The 17,350-nt window shown below is 44.7% G+C and overlaps 1 protein-coding gene across 1 annotated transcript; it reads left to right on the top strand.

Moving 5' to 3' along the window:
• Positions 1-12,166: 12,166 nt before the first annotated feature.
• LOC123429179 (flowering-promoting factor 1-like protein 5) lies at positions 12,167-12,984 on the top strand. The gene has a single exon (XM_045113238.1). It carries the CDS (start codon positions 12,210-12,212, stop codon positions 12,543-12,545), a length of 336 nt encoding a protein of 111 aa, XP_044969173.1. The 5' UTR covers positions 12,167-12,209; the 3' UTR covers positions 12,546-12,984.
• Positions 12,985-17,350: the final 4,366 nt, after the last annotated feature.

A 17,350-nucleotide genomic window follows, 5' to 3' on the forward strand; every position in this document is an offset into this window, starting at 1 on the left:
CTGGTTTGAAATCAGGATCAGTTTTAATCTTGTGCTGGCATAGGGTAGGACTAATGCCCTTAAGATCATCAAGAGTATATCCAATAGCAGCACGATGCTTCCTCAGAGTTTTCAGTAACTTCTTTTCTTCATGCTCCGAGAGGCTAGCACTAATAATAACAGGATATATCTATTTTTCATCAAGATAGGCATACTTAAGAGTATCAGGAAACTGTTTAAGCTCGAACACAGGATCACCCTTTGGTGGGGGTGGATCCCCAAGCAGTTCAACAGGCAAGTTATTCTTAAGAATAGCATATTATTCTAATTCAACTCTATCTATCTCATCCCTTTCATCCATATGCATATCATTTTCATGCTCAAGCAAGTATTGCTCTAAGGGATTAGTAGGAGGCACGGCAATAGAAGCTAAGGCAATAGTTCCATCCCTACTAGGCAACTCCTTTTCATGAGGTTGTCTACCAAATTTAGAGAAACTGAACTCGTGTGACACACCTTCAAAGCCAACAGTGACATTTTGCTTCTCACAGTCAATATGAGCATTGACGGTATTGAGAAAAGGTCTGCAAAATATGATGGGACAAAAGCTATCTTGCGCAGTAGCAAGAACGAGAAAATCAGCAGGATACTTCGTTTTACCACACAAGACTTCAACATCCCTAACAATTCCCACACTGCAGATAGTATCTCTATTGGCAAGCTGAATAGTGACATCTATAGGTTCTATCTCAAGAGGTGCAATCTCATCTTTGATTTCATCGTATAAGGATTGAGGGATTGCACTAACACTAGCACCCACGTCACATAAGCCATGATAACAATGATCTCCTATCTTAACAGAAACAACAGGCATGCCAACAACAGGCCTATGTTTGTCTCTAACGTGAGGTTTAGCAATTCTAGCAGCATCTTCACAGAAGTGAATATTATGTCCCTCAACATCTCCGGATAGAAGATCTTTGATAATAGCAATGCTAGGTTCAACTCTAATTTGCTCAGGGGTGTAGGTGTTCTAATGTAGCCTCTACGTATCATAGTTGAAGCTTTAGAATGATCCTTTATCCTAACAGGGAAAGGTGGTTTCTCAATGTAAGCACTAGGAACAACAGGATCATTATAGGCAATGACTTTCTCTTCAACTGGAGTGGGTTTAACTACATTGACCTCTAAAGGAGGATGATATTTAAACCACTTCTCTTTGGGGAGATCAATATGAGCATCAAATGATTTACACAAAGAAGCTACTATCTCAGAGTCAAGTCCATACTTAGCGCTAAAATCGCTAAAGGTATTTGTCTCAACAAAGGATTTAACGCAATCAAACGTGAAATTCATACCTGACTCCTTACCTTCTTCAAGCTCCCAATATTCAGAGTTGCGTTTAATTCTCTCCAATAAATTCCATTTGAAGTCAATATCTCCCTTCATAAAAGAACCGGTACAAAAAGTGTCAAGCATGGGGCGATCATTATGAGAAAGCCGAGCATAGAAGTTCTGAATGATAATTTCTCTCGAGAGCTCATGATTGGGGCATGAATATACCATTGATTTAAGCCTCCCCCAAGCTTGAGCGATGCTTTCTCTTTCACGAGGCCAAAAATTGTAAATATAATTTCGATCACGATGTACTAAATGCATAGGATAAAACTTTTGATGAAATTCCAATTTCAACCGATTGTAGGTACACGATCCAGTATCATCACATAGCCTATACCATGTCAACGCCTTATCCTTCAAAGATAAAGGAAAGACCCTCTTCTTGACCTCATCCTCGGGCACACCTGCAAGCTTAAATAAACCACAAACTTCATCTACATATATTATATGCAAGTCTGGGTGTGATGTTCCATCTCCTATAAAAGGATTAGCCAGCAGATTTTCAAGCATACCCGAAGGAAATTCAAAGCAAATATTTTCAGTAGGTGCAGCAGGTTGTGGAGCAACTATTTGTGCCTCCGTTCGAGGTGAAGATACCCCGAACAAGCCCCTCAAAGGATTAGTATCCATGGTGACAAGTGACAATAAATTTCAGCACACTATATGAATGTTTCCTTACCAAGTTCCACTTACCAAAGGCGCTTCACTCCCCGGCAACGGCGCCAGAAAAGAGTCTTGATGACCCACAAGTATAGGGGATCAATCGTAGTCCTTTCGATAAGTAAGAGTGTCGAACCCAATGAGGAGCAGAAGGATCTCACAAGTGGTTTTCAACAAGGAAATATCTGCAAGCACTAAAATTATTGGTAACAAGTGATTGTGTGGTGAGATGATTCGTAGCGGGCAACAAGTAACAAAAGTAGCAACGGTGCAGCAAAGTGGCCCAATCCCTTTTGTAGCAAGGGACAAGCCTGGACAAAGTCTTATAGGAGGAAAAACGCTCCTGAGGACACACGGGAATTTCTTTCATGCTAGTTTCATCATGTTCATATGATTCACGTTCATTACTTTGATAGTTTGATATGTGGGTGGACCGGGGCTTGGGTACTGCCCTTACTTGGACAAGCATCCCACTTATGATTAACCCCTCTCGCAAGCATCCGCAACTACGAAAGAAGAATTAAGACAAAGTCTAACCATAGCATTAAACTAGTGGATCCAAATCAGCCCCTTACGAAGCAAAGCATAAACTAGGGTTTAAGCTTCTGTCACTCTAGCAACCCATCATCTACTTACTACTTCCCAATGCCTTCCTCTAGGCCCAAATAATGGTGAAGTGTTATGTAGTCGACGTTCACATAACACCACTAGAGGAAAAACAACATACAACATATCAAATTACCGAACGAATACCAAATTCACATGACTACTATTGGCATGACTTATCCCATGTCCTCAGGAACAAAAGTAACTACTCACAAAGCATAGTCATACTCATGGCCAGAGAGGTAATGAGTAGCATCAAGGATCTGAACATAAACTCTTCAACCAAACAATCCAACTAGCATCAACTATAAAGAGTAATCAACACAACTAGCAACCTTACAAGTACCAATCGGAGTCGCGAGACGGAGATTGTTACAAGTGATGAACTAGGGTTTGGAGATGAGATGGTGCTGATGAAGATGTTGATGGTGACGAGTCCCCTCTGATGAGAGGAGTGTTGGTGATGACGATGGAGACGATTTCCCCCTCCGGGAGGGAAGTTTCCCCGGCAGGATCGTCTTGCCGGAGATCTAGATTGGTTCTGCTCAAGTTCCACCTCGTGGCGGTGGCGAAACCATGAAAAAGCTCCTTTTTTATTTTATTTTCCTAGACGAAACCCTTCATATAGCAAAAGAGGGGGGCCAGTGGGCCAGTGGGCTGCCCACAAGCCCTCATGGCGCGGCCTGGGGGGTGGCCTTGCCATGTAGGCTTGTGGGCACCCCCTGGTGCCCCTCTCGCACTTCTTCAGCCCAGTATTTTTGATAAATCGGTAAAAAATTCCACGTTGATTTTTACGGTGTTTGGAGTTGCGCAGAATAGGTATCTCAACTTTGCTCCACTTTCAGGCCAGAATTCCAGTTGTCGGCATTCTCCCTCTTCATGTACACCTTGCAAAATAAGAGAGAAAAGGCATAAGAATTGTACCGTGAAGTGAAATAACAGCGAAAGAAGCGATAAATATCAACATGAAAACATGATGCAAAATGGACGTATCATGGCGCCGGTGACAAGAAGATCGTGTCGGTGCTTTGGTGATGGAGATCAAGAAGCACATGATGATGGCCATATCATGTCACTCATGAATTGCATGTGATGTTAATCCTTTTATGCACCTTATTTTGCTTAGAACGACGGTAACATTATGAGGTGATATCTCACTAAAATTTCAAGACGAAATTGTGTTCTCCCCAACTGTGCACAATGGCGACAGTTCATCGTTTCGAGACACCACGTGATGATCGGGTGTGATAGACTCAACGTTCACATACAACGGGTGCAAAACAGTTGCACACGCGGAACACTCGGGTTAAGCTTGACGAGCCTAGCATGTGCAGACATGGCCTCGGAACACATGACACCGAAAGGTCGAGCATGAATCGTATAGATGATACGATTAGCATAGAGATGCTTACCACTGAAACTATTCTCAACTCACGTGATGATCGGACGTGAGTTAGTGGATTTGGATCATTTACCACTCAAATGACTAGAGAGATGTACTTTTTGAGTGCGAGTTCTTAAGTAATATGATTAATTGAACTAATTATCATGAACATAGTCTAATGGTCTTTACGAATTACGATGTAGCTTGCGCTATAGCTCTAATGTTTTTATATGTTCCTAGAGAAAATTAGTTGAAAGTTGATAGTAGCAACTTTGCGGACTGAGTCCGTAAAACAGAGGATTGTCTTCATTGCTGTGCAGAAGGCTTATGTCCTTAATGCACTACTCGGTGTGTTGCACCTCGAGCGTCATCTGTGGATGTTGCGAACATCTGACATACACGTTTTTTATGACTACGTGATAGTTCAGTGCATAATACTTAATAGCTTAGAAGCAAGGCGCCGAAGATTTTTTGAAACATCGCGGAACATATGAGATGTTCTGAGAGATGAAATTGAGATTTCATGCTCATGCCCTTGTTAAGAGGTATGAGACCTCTGACAAGATTCTTTGTCTACAAAGTAAAGGAGAAAAGCTCAAATCATTGAGCATGTTCTCAGATTGTCTGAGTACAACAATTGCTTGAATCAAGTGGGAGTTAATCTTCCATATGAGATAGTGATGGTTCTCCAAAGTCACTGCCACTAAGCTGCTAGAGCTTCGTGATGAACTATAACATATCAAGGATAAATACGATGATCCTTGAGCGATTCGCAATGTTTGACACTACGAAAGTAGAAATCAAGAAGGAGCATCAATTGTTGATGGTTAGTAAAACCACTAGTTTCAAGAAGGGCAAGGGCTAGAAGGGATACTTCATGAAACGGCAAACCAATTGCTCCTATAATGAAGAAACCCAAGATTAAACCCAAACCCGAGACTAAGTGCTTCTGTTATGAGGGGAACGATCACTGAGGCGGAGCTACCCTAGATACTTGGTAGATGAGAAGGCTGGCAAAGTCAACAAAAGTATATTTGATATACATGATATTGATGTGTACTTTACTAGTACTCCTAGTAGCACGTGGGTATTAGATACCGGTTCGATTGCTAAGTGATTAGTAACTCGAAATAAAAGCTACGGAATAAACGGAGACTATCTAAAGGCGAGGTGACGATACGTGTTGGAAGTGTTTCCAAGGTTGATGTGATCAAACATCGCAAGCTCCCTCTACCATCGGGATTGGTGTTAAACCTAAATAATTGTTATTTGATGTTTACGTTGAGCATGAACATGATTAGATCATGTTTATTGCAATACGATTATTCATTTAAAGAGAATAATGGTTATTCTATTTGCTGGAATAATTACCTTCAATGGTTTATTGAATCTCGATCATAGTGTTACACATGTTCATAATATTGGTGCCAAAAAGATACACAGTGATAATGATAGTACCACTTACTTGTGGCACTGCCGATTGAGTCATGTTGGTTGAAAATGCATGAAGAAGCTCCATGCTGATGGATCTTTGTACTCACTCATTTTGAAACGTTTGAGACATGCAAACCATACCTGTTGGTATAAACGCATGAAGAAACGCCATGCAGATGGATCGTTTGGACTCACTTGATTTTGAATCACTTGAGACATGCAAAATCATACCACATGGAGAAAGAGAGTAACTTGTTGGAAGTAATACATTTTTATGTGTGCAGTCTAGTAAGTGCTGAGGCACGCAGTGGATATCGTTATGTTCTTACTTCACTGACGACTTGAGTAGATACAGGAGTATTTACTTGATGAATCACAAGTCTGAAATATTGAAAAGTTCAAAGCTATTTCACAGTGAAGATCGTCGTGACAAGAGGATAAACTATCTACGATATGATCATAGAGATGAATATCTGAGTTGCGAGTTTTGGTACACAGTTGAGACAATGTGGAAATTGTTTCGTAGTTCATGCCACCTAGAACACCATGGTGTGATGGTCAGTCCGAACATCATAGCCGCACCCTATTTGATATGGTGCATACTATGATGTCTCTTATGAACTTACCACTATCGTTTATGGGTCATGCATTAAGAGACAACCGCATTCACTTTAAATAGGGCACCGCGTATTTCCGTTGAGATGACACAGTATAGAATATGGTTTGGAGAAACCTAAGCTGTCGCTTCTTAAAAGATTGGGGCTGCTTTGCTTATGTGAAAAAATTTCAGTCTGATAAGCTCGAACCCAAAGCGGATAAATGCATCTTCATAGGATATCCAAAACAGTTGGGTACATTTCCTATCTCAATCCGGAAGCGAAGTGTTTGTTTCTACAAACGGGTCCTTTCTCGAGGAAAGGTTTCTCTCGAAAGAATTGAGTGGGAGGGTGGTGGAACTTGATGAGGTTAGTGAATCATCACTTCAAACAGTGTGTAGCAGGGCGCAGGAAGATGTTCATGTGGCGCCTACACCAATTGAAGTGGAAAATGATGATGATGACAATTGAGCTTCGGATCAAGTTACAACAAACCTCGTAGGTTGACAAGGTCGCGTACTACTACGGAGTGGTATGGTAACCCTGTTTTGGAGGTCATGTTGTTGAACAACAATGAACCTACGAGCTATGGAGAAGCGATGGTGGGCCCGGATTCCGACAAATGGCTGGAGGCCATGAAATCCGAGAGAGGATCCATGTATGAAGACAAAGTGTAGACTTTGGAAGAACTACTTGATGGTACTAAGACTATTAAGTAAAGATGGATCTTTGAAAGGAAGACAGACGATGGTGGTGAAAAGTCACCATTAAGAAAAGCTTGACTTGTCACAAAGATGTTTCCAACAAAATCAAAGAGTTGACTATGATGACACTTTCTCACTCGTAGCGATGCTAAAAAGTCTGTTGGACTTATGTTAGTAGTTGTTGCATTATTTATGGAATATTACACATAAGATGTTAAAACATTGTTTCCTCGGCGGTTTCCTTGATGAAAGGTTGTATGTGATACAACCAGAAGGTTTTGTCGATCCTAAGGATACTAACAAGTATGCAAGCTCCAGCGATCCTTCAATGGACTGGTGCAAGCATCTTGGACTTGGAATATACAATTTGATGAGATGATCAAAGCTTTTGGGTTTGTACAAGGTTTATGCGGAACTTGTACTTCCAAAGAAGTGGGTGGGAGCACTATAGAATTTCTGATAAGTATATGTCATTGACATATTGTTGATCGGAGGTAATGTAGAATTTCTGTGAAGCATAAAAGGTTGTTTGAAAGGAGTTTTTCAAAGGAAGACCTAGATAGAGCTATTTGAACATTGAGCATCAAGATCTATAGAGATAGATCAAAACGCTTAATGGAACTTTCAAATGAAATGCATGCCTTGATAAGTTTTTGAAGAAGTTCAAAATAGATCGATAAAGAAGAGTTCTTGGCTATGTTGTAAGGTGTGGATTTGAGTAAGACTCAAAAGCCCGACCACGGAAGAAGAAAGAGAAAGGACGGAGGTCGTCGCCTTTGCCTTAGCCATAGACTCTGAAGTATGCCAAGCTGTGTACCACACCTGATGTGTGCCTTGCCATGAGTCTGTTAAGGGGTACAAAAAGGTGATGCAAGATTAAATCGCTAAGAAAGCGGTCAAAGTTATCCTTAGTAACTAGTGGACTAAGGAATTTTTCACGATTATGGAGGTTATTAAAGAATTCGTCGTAAAGGGTTATGTCGATGCAAGCTTTGACACTAATCCAAATAACTATGAGTAGTAAAACGGATTCGTATAGTAGAGTAGATATTTGGAGTATTTTCGAATAGCACGTAGTAGCAGCATCTGTAACATGACATAAGGATTTGTAAAGCACACACGGATCTGAAAGTTTCAGAACCATTGACTAAAACCTCTCTCGCGAGCAAGACGTGATCAGACCCCAAAACTATATGGGTGTTGGATTCGTTAAAATCACATGGTGATGTGAACTAGATTATTGACTGTAGAGCAAGTGGGAGACTGTTGGAAATATGCCCTAGAGGCAATAATAAATTAGTTATTATTATATTTCTTTGTTCGTGATAATCATTTATTATCCATGCTATAATAGTATTGATTGGAAACTCAAATACATGTGTGGATACATAGACAAAACACTATCCCTAGTAAGCCTCTAGTTGACTAGCTCGTTGATCAAAGATGGTCAAGGCTTCCTAACCATAGACAAGTGTTATCACTTGATAATGGGATCACATCATTAGGAAAATCATGTGATGGACAAGACCCAAACTATGAACGTAGCATATTGATCATGTCGCTTTATTCCTATTGTTTTCTACGTGTCAAGTATTTGTTCCTATGACCATGAGATCATATAACTCACTGGCACCGGAGGAATACCTTGCGTGCATCAAACGTCACAACGTAACTCGGTGACTATAAAGATGTTCTACAGGTATCTCCGAAGGTGTCCGTTGAGTTAGTATGGATCAAGACTGGGATTTGTCACTCTGTGTGACGGAGAGGTATCTCGGGGCCCACTCGGTAATACAACATCACACACAAGCCTTGCAAGCAATGTGACTAAGTGTAAGTCACGGGATCTTGTATTACGGAACGAGTAAAGAGTCTTGTCGGTAACGAGATTGCAATAGGTATGCGGATACTGACGATCAAATCTCGGGCAAGTAACATACCGAAGGACAAAGGGAATGACATACGGGATTATATGAATCCTTGACACTAAGGTTCAACCGATAAGATCTTCGGAGAATATGTAGGATCCAATATGGGCATCCAGGTCCTGCTATTGGATATTGACCGAGGAGTGCCTCGGGGCATGTCTACATAGTTCTCGAACCCGCAGGCTCTGCACACTTAAGGTTCGATGATGTTTTAGTATAGTTGAGTTATATGTGTGGTTACCGAATGTTGTTTGGAGTCCCGGATGAGATTACGGACGTCACGAGGGTTTCCGGAATGGTCGGAAATGAAGATTGATATATAGGATGGCTTCATTTGGTTGTCGGAAGGTTTTCGGGCATTACCGGAAATGTACCGGGAGTGACGAATGGGTTCCGGAAGTTCACCGAGAGGGGGGCAACCCACCCGGGGGAAGCCCAATGGCCCTAGGGGTGGCGCACCAGTCCTTAGTGGGCTGGTGGGACAGCCCAAGAGGGCCTTGGCGCCAAGGAAAGAAAACCAAAGAAAAATAAAAAGAAAAATAAAGGTGGGAAGGAAGAGAAGGACTCCACTTTCCAATCCTAATTGGAGTAGGATTGGAGTAGGACTCCTCCTGTCCCTTGGCCGGCGCACCCTTGAGGGCTTGGCCCTCAAGGCAAGCCTCCTCCCCCTCCCTCCTATATATAGTGGTGATTTAGGGCTGATTTGAGACAACTTTTGCCACGTGCAACTCAGATCTAGACATCATAGTTCTTCCTCTAGATCGTATTTCTGCGGAGCTCAGGCGGAGCCCTACAGGAGTAGATCGCCACCACCATAGGAGCGCCGTCAGGCTGCCGGAGAACTCATCTACTTCTCCGTCTTGCTTCCTGGATCAAGAAGGCCGAGATCATCGTCGAGATGTACGTGTGCTGAACCGGAGGTGCCGTCCGTTCAGCACTAGATCGGAACGGATCATGGGACGAATCGCGGGACGGTTCGTGGGACGGTTCGTGGGGCGGATCGAGGGACGTGAAGACGTTCCACTACATCAATCGCGTTTCTTGGCGCTTCATGCTGTGCAATCTACAAGGGTACGTAGATCCAAATCTCCTCTCGTAGATGAACATCACCATGATATGTCTTCGTGTGCGTAGGAATTTTTTTGTTTCCCATGCAACGTTCCCCAACAGTGCTTGGTCGTGCCCCTGGTCCACAGACGTACGGACTTGTTAGGAGTACTATGCAGGTTAGATGCCTTGTTGTGGCACATTGTTTCTTCGTGAGTGATGTGGCATGTTAACATGTCAATGTCTTTCCTTGTGCAGATGGTCGTGAATCGTTGCCGCACCCTAGCCACTTTACTCTCTTGCCACGGTGGTTCATCCACGGATGTGCGGGCACATGCTCAGTATACAATGGATGTGCTTTCTTCATATCATGCATCTTCGAGTCCAGCTCGTGCTTCTTTGAGTCGAGCATGGATTGAGGAAAAATAAGAGGAATAGGAAGAGGAGACGGACGAAGAAGCGGATCCGGACTACATTGAGTTCGATGCTTCACAAGTGGAAGATGCTCCGCTGCCATCTCAACCTTCTCAGACGTCACAACAAGCACGACGAGCTAGCTCACGAATCATCTGACGTCCAATATGGCAGAACACTCCAGAGGGCTACAACAACAGGGGAAAGCTCCCTGCTAAAGAGGGAAGAAGTGATGTGATGATGTATGCTTTATGTAGCTAATCTTTATGACGGGTGAACTTGTCAAGTAGCTTTATGTCTCGTGAACTTGTTATGTATCTTGCGAACTTGTTATGTTTCTTGTGAACTTGTCATATGTTTTGTGAACTTGTTATGTTTTAAAATTATGCTGTCAACATATGCTGTCAAAATATGTATTTGTGTTGTCAACGTATGCTGTCAAAATATATCGTAAGTGCCATAGTATGTCAGAAACGCCAAGATGCTTGGCGTTTCCATGTGGAGGAGAAACACCAAAGGTAGCTGGTGTTTTGAGGTACGCCAGAGCTTGTGGCGTTTCTTTCCATGTGGAGAAGAAACGCCAAGGCCGGCTGCGTTGCAGGTCAACATGGAAACGTTCTCCCGTCATCCCTCCCTTAGATTCTATCTTAAAGGAATGGTAAGGATAGCTTTGGTGTTTCTATATGGGTTGGAAACACCGACGCCTTTGGCATTAAGCATTACCAAGCATTACCCAAACCCTAACCCTAACTCTACATCTTAACATTAGACATAACCCTAACCCTAAATCTTAACTTTGTACACCAACATCACAATGCCACACTTTTGAAACAACAATACTCATGAACATCATATAACAACCACAATGTTCAAAACTAGGGTTAGGAACCACATAAACAAAACAATCCAAATAGACAAATACAACCAATAAAATTTTGTGAGATGAAGAAGGTTACCTGAAGGAACGGAAAAGACACCGGATCCACGGAGAAACCCAATCAATCTCCAAGGATTTGAGAGGGGGATAGTGAGGAAAACAAAGGGACAAAAGAGAGGCAACTCGGAATAGGCCAATGGGGGAGAAGAGATGAGAGCCCCACGGGCACCTAAAATATCTGGATGAGGAACGTCAAGGACAGTGGCGTTGCTGGAAACGCACATGGGCTCGACCTTTCTGGCCTGTCACGTCACCGGACAACGCGTATTCCGCCTGGCAGTGGGCCAGGTCAGCAACGCAGCGTATCTCGACTTTTCTATGCATATTGACAATGTCGTGGTCTCTCGCGTTGTCAAAAGGATCAAATCGTGAAATAATTTATATTCAAGTTCAGTTTGTAATGAATTTTGTGTTTAAGGTCAAAACAATGATTTCGGCCGATGGGCCATAACTGACGCATCTCGGAAATTATGAGTGGTATGTGAAATCTATCGGTAGGTAGCATCACCGCGCAAAATGACTTTCGGTTTTTTCTCCTGTACGTCTACCCAGCCGTAACCACCTGCATCCACCTCGTATCTGTGACGTGCGCTACCGCACATCGCCTGGCCCTCCACTAGATGTCCACCAGTACTGTAGTGATGGCCAGCACCCGTCAAGTATCGGACTCACTCCCGCCAGCTATCTCCGACTCATGCTTGTACATGGCTCGGCCACAAAAGGGAAAAAAAAACTAGACACCTGACCATGCAAAGTTCATGTCAAGGGACGGCAAGTGGCCGACACCTTTGCGGCAAAGTATTGGAGCTAGGTTGTCGTACGGGCGCGCCCACCTGAACGCAGGCTGGCTGGCAGCCACTCGTCCGATATGTCGGCCGGTGGCGTCGCCGTCGCACGTCGGGGCGACGGGGACGGATTTGGCATACAGCGTCCCGAATTAGGCATACGGCATCCAGTTGGAGACCACACCCTTGCCCTCCGTGGCCCAGCCAAGCCAAGTTGCAGCCGCGCCTTCACGTGCGCACAGATGACGCGGAGCATTATTGCTTGCTTCACGGCTATATATTCTTCAATCACGCATGTGGGTAGACAGAGGCAAAGGGAGAAAGATCATCCAGATCCATGGCGGCCGGAGGCGTGTGGGTGTTCCGGAAGGACGGGGTGATGGAGCTGAAGAGCGCCGAGGTGCAGCCGTCGGCGGCGCCGGCGCCGAGCAAGAAGGCGCTGGTGTACGTGCCGGCGAACGAGATGATGCGGTCGCTGGAGGCGCTGGAGCAGCGGCTGGGGTCGCTGGGCTGGGAGCGCTACTACGAGAACCGAGACATCGTGCAGCTCCACCGGCGCGACGGCGGCGTCGACCTCATCGCCCTCCCGCGAGACTTTGCCAGGTTCCGGTCCACACACATGTACGACGTCGTCGTCAAGAACAGGCACCACTTCAAGGTCGTCGACATCTAGACATGCATCTTTCTGGTTCATGTTTTGGTCGAATCTGATTGCGGTACTGGATGTTGCTCTATCCTCCTTAGAGTCGTGGCGGGGTTTTGGATGATGCTAGGTTTTCGCCTCATACCCTTGTATTCCTGATGACAGGCGCAAGGCGGTGGGTTTCCTAGCATTGCTCTGAGCTCGCTTCTCTCTCTTTCCCTTTTTCTCTTTGGTCTCGGAACAAATCAATGTATTTCCGTTATGCATTTAATGGAAAGGGGAGAAGCCCAGTTCAAAAAAAAAATCTAAACATGCATCATGCATTTACCTACTTATTACTTTCCCCGGCCAAGCTTGGAAGTCGGTTTTGCAAATAAGCGCACGTGCATAATGGTGTGCGTGTCCTACTATATGAGTGATCGATTGTACTGCTAATAGTTTCTGTGTAACATATGATGATGTTTTTGTACGTCTGTGAATTTCTCCTGGTTAGCTAGTGTCGGCTGTAGTAGTATTCGATCGAGTCTCGATTGTGTTTGTTAGTTTTGTTGGGTATGGTTGTACATGTCGGTTAACTAAAAGCAGAGAGCTTCAAATTTTCTACTATCTTTGTAACTAAATAATTATAGTTAAAAAAATTTAGTCTAGTTTTTCAACTACAATTATTTAGGTGTAAAGCAACTGTGCACGCATGGCTACGAGTAAGTGTTCGTGGCCAACCTGCATCCACACATTGGTGCATGCAGCTGCACTACTTGTCAATTTCCCCGGCCAAGCTTGAAAGTCGGTTTTGCAAATAAGCGCAGGTGCATAATGCTGTGCGTGTTGTACAGTACTATATAGGAGTATGTAAGTGATGGATGTACTTATAATAGTCTATGCCTTGTACTGTATAATGATGTTTTTGTACGTCTCTGAATATCTCTAGTGTCAGTTTTCAGTAGTACTTTATTGACTCTCTTAAGGCCTTATTTGGATTGTCGTTTTCATGTTAAATACCCTGTAAAAAAAATACAGATCTCTGTCCATCATTTTATTTTCAATTAAAGATATACTAGTGACCGGTAAAATACAGATGTAAAATAAATCCGTCTGTATTTGATTACACCGCTTCCAAGCGCGGCCTTACTTTTGTTGGGTCGTACATGTCTTAGGCTGCGTTTGGTTCATCGTTTCTTCACCGTATTAAATACATATGTATTAAAAATACCGGTGTAACTTACAGACCCATAGCTATTTCCAGACGGAAAGCGAAACGAGCCCATCCGTATTTTTCTTACCAATGTATTTAATGGCAAAACGACAATCAAACAGGGCCTTACGTTACTAGCTAAAAGCAGCCAGCTTTGAATTTTCTGACAGTGTATGCATGGCTACCAGTAACTGTACGATACGTGGCCAATCTGCGTCCACAGGTTGGTCCATTGAGCTGCAAATGGCTGGAACGAACGAGGGTGTCTATAGAAGAGCGATGCAAAGTGCTCCGAGGCCAAATCGGCGGCAGAGCCGAAGCGGCCAACATTGCGTTGGCCGAAGGACGCGGTCAGCTGCAGAAGGGGGACGGCATGCAGATGGCCGCCGACAGGTCTATGCAGCTGTTGCTGAGGCCGGCCACTCATCGGTCTTGGACTGGATTGCTGCCGACGATGAAGGGGTGAACGGGCAGCGCGGCGACGGACGTGTTAGGGCATCTCCAATGGTTGTAAGATAGTTGTTGGTAATTTTGACACATAGGATTTTTGATGATGTGTCATTGCAATAAATGAGGAAAGAGGACAAGGTTGTATGTAAATTAACCAACACCCTTGCACAAGCTCCAATGTAGAATGAGAGAGCACCTTATTTATTACCTCACATCTTATTGGACAGAACTAGATACAACTCATTGGAGTAGTTGTATGTTAAGGTGTTGGCTGATGACATGGCATATTTTACCAACAAGCTAACCAACAAACTGTTGGAGATGCCCTTAGGCTCGTTATAATGAAAGTATTATAAGTAGCATCATACATGTCAACTAGGCTTATTTGATGAAGTGAAACATTATTAAATGAGCAAAGAGATGATGTGATATCATATTATGATACTCTATCATATTAAATATTCTACTACTCTGTGTCATGCACGACAATTAATAAGACAATCTAGATACTAACTTATGATACTAGTATCATATGCGTTACGAAAGTAGTATAATACACTAGTATCATATGCATGATACTAATATATGATACTCTACATTACGGACAACCTTAACGGACGAGCATGATTGGTGATGAAGAGAATGAGGGAGAGAACGGTGTTAATGGGGAGTGGGGGCGGCTCGAGAGAGTGAGGAGAGTTATGAGAAGTCTCGGTAATCTTCGGTGCTTCACGACGCATGCATCGCACATAAAACATAGTTTTGCACAATAAAAATTAATAAATGAAACTAGGGGGCCCTCTCATCATGATACTTCCAATACGCCTCCATCAAATCCACACGATTCTCTTCGAGTAAATGCACAACCACCATGCTTTCGCTTCTTCCCAAAGTGCATTGCCACTAGCATTGCAATGTCTTCTTCTTCCTTCAAATCAAATTCCTCCTGTGACGAGCAATCGTCCACGAAAGAGGAGTCACACGAGCTCATCTACAATGTCGAAAATGATCGTTTAAACTACTTTCCATACCAAAAAACCCATGTATCATTGTTATTTTACCTTCGGGAATTTCGTCAAAGACCTTGCTTGACGGGTGGTCAAAATCGGCCGGCTGCGGTTGCAGGTGGCGGCAACTGCACAATAGTAGATACGACCGGACGTCGTCGGGAGCTCCACGCGGTAGGTGGGCTGCTTCTCATAGCCGGTAGAACGGACGAGGCTCGCGGCCGTCGGGCAGGCGGAGAGGCACACCTCCACTAACTAGGACTGTGGTCTAGGCTTGAATGAAGCCTACCCCCATCATAGACCTTGCCGGGGAAGGTGTTTAGACCAGCCGCAGCCGCCGGAGAAGCTTAGATTCTTCGGCGACCAAAACTGAATCTACGGCTCAGGACGGCGCGCCGACGAGGCAGATGGCGGGGGACCGGGGGGGGGGGGGGGAGGGGGTGCGAAGTCGCGGCGCGCGGCGGCGGTGATTTGAAGAGGATTTGGCCGGCAGCGGAGTCGGGCAGCGGCGGATGGTCACGTGGAAGGGAAAGGAAGTGGCGGTTGGGTGGTTGGCGGGCGGATCCAATTTTACATCTCGAGGAGTTGGAGATGCAAATTTGCACCGCAAAATGATATATTTTTTCTTGAAAAGGGGAATATATTAATATCGCGAAGATACCAATTACACCCAGTCTCTGCACCTACAAGATGTCGCCGAGACATCCAAGATGCACACAGACAAAAGAAATGAAAAGAAATGAAAAAAAGGTCCCACCACAACGGTCAACTCCTCCCAACAGCAGCACTCATACCACCACCAAATACAACATCCAGAAAACATAACAGTTCTCCACAAGCAACGCCTTCAAGAAGGGAACAGTGGACAAGCACCGTCGTTGCCCGATCAAAGATCTTAGGTTTTCACCCTGGAGAAAATCCGCGCTCCCAACACAATTCCTTCAACAAGGTAATTGCCAGGCACAACCAATGAAGGCCAGACCTTGGGTTTTCACCCTGTAAGTCACGACTCGACACCTCGAGGAGTACCACTGAAGATGAAATCCTCGAGTTGTTGTCGCCCCACAAATCACTGTTGGTCATGGGATTCATCTAACACCTGGTTGTCTCCATCGCCTCCAAGACTTCGTTCGTATACCTAATCCTCCGATCTCGGCCATCATGACCTTCTCCACTGCTGTCTCCACCATGAAAATCGAGAAACCGACATGTCCCAAGGTGCCATCAGTCATCATAGCATCGCGCCACGCCCTAAGAATCTCATAGACTGATATGGACGTATAGCACCGGAATCTAACCGATCCAGATATCCTGAGCAAATTCTCTGACGGTCGTTTCAGAACACGTCGATGGCCAGATCGAGGAGGACCGATCAAGCAGGACATTGTCGTGATGCGAGAAAGCACGAGGACCACAAACCGGAACTAGATGACGGATCATAAGATCCGCCAAACCAGCCACAACAAACCGACCGACCACCTTCTGTGGAGGAGGAAATCACCACCACCATAATCCTCGTGATGCGAGACAGAACCGGGAAACCTTCGTGAACCGTCGCCTCACCCGATGATAGAAAGCAGTTCGTGATGGCAGCAACCCGCCTTTTCAGGATCGAGCCCACGCCGCCACCTCCTGACTACCCCACCGACTACAACAGGCCTCCTCACACTTCCCCGCCGCAGCTTCCCACCATCACCGCAGCAAAGGACCCGGATCAGGCAGCCGCCGCCTCAGATCCCAAATGTTAGAGGAAGTCCGCCGCCGTCGCACCACCGGGCCTTTGCCCGACAATGTTGTCGGCATCGGCGGAGGGAGGGGAGGCGCGGTATGTCGAGAGGGAGGTCGGTGGTGGCCGCCCGGTGCGGCCCAACGGTGGGTCCACGGGGTCGGCAGGGTTTTCTCGGGAGCGTGCCACGAGGCTTCTCCGCGAAATGATATAGGATACATCTCCGGAAGGTGGTGATGTATATTTTTTGCACCTACATCATCTGTTAGGGCAGCGTTTTGGGGTCCGAGATGAAGAAGATAGTTATTTTTGCATCTATATCATCTATTGGAGATGCTCTTAAGAACATGTTGGCAAAAAATACTACACGTGTGGAAAATAACTTACATCTCTTCACAAATCCCTCCCCCCATTGACTTTCACGGTGTGTCCTCCCTCTCATGATTCCAAATCAAATACT

Source organism: Hordeum vulgare, chromosome 2H (assembly GCF_904849725.1).
Source record: "Hordeum vulgare subsp. vulgare chromosome 2H, MorexV3_pseudomolecules_assembly, whole genome shotgun sequence".
NCBI classification, from domain to species: domain Eukaryota; kingdom Viridiplantae; phylum Streptophyta; class Magnoliopsida; order Poales; family Poaceae; genus Hordeum; species Hordeum vulgare.

What these genes read in the sequence shown, in the direction of transcription:
- LOC123429179 (XM_045113238.1), top strand. Translation starts at nt 12,210, where the DNA reads ATGGCGGCCGGAGGCGTGTGGGTGTTCCGGAAGGACGGGGTGATGGAG.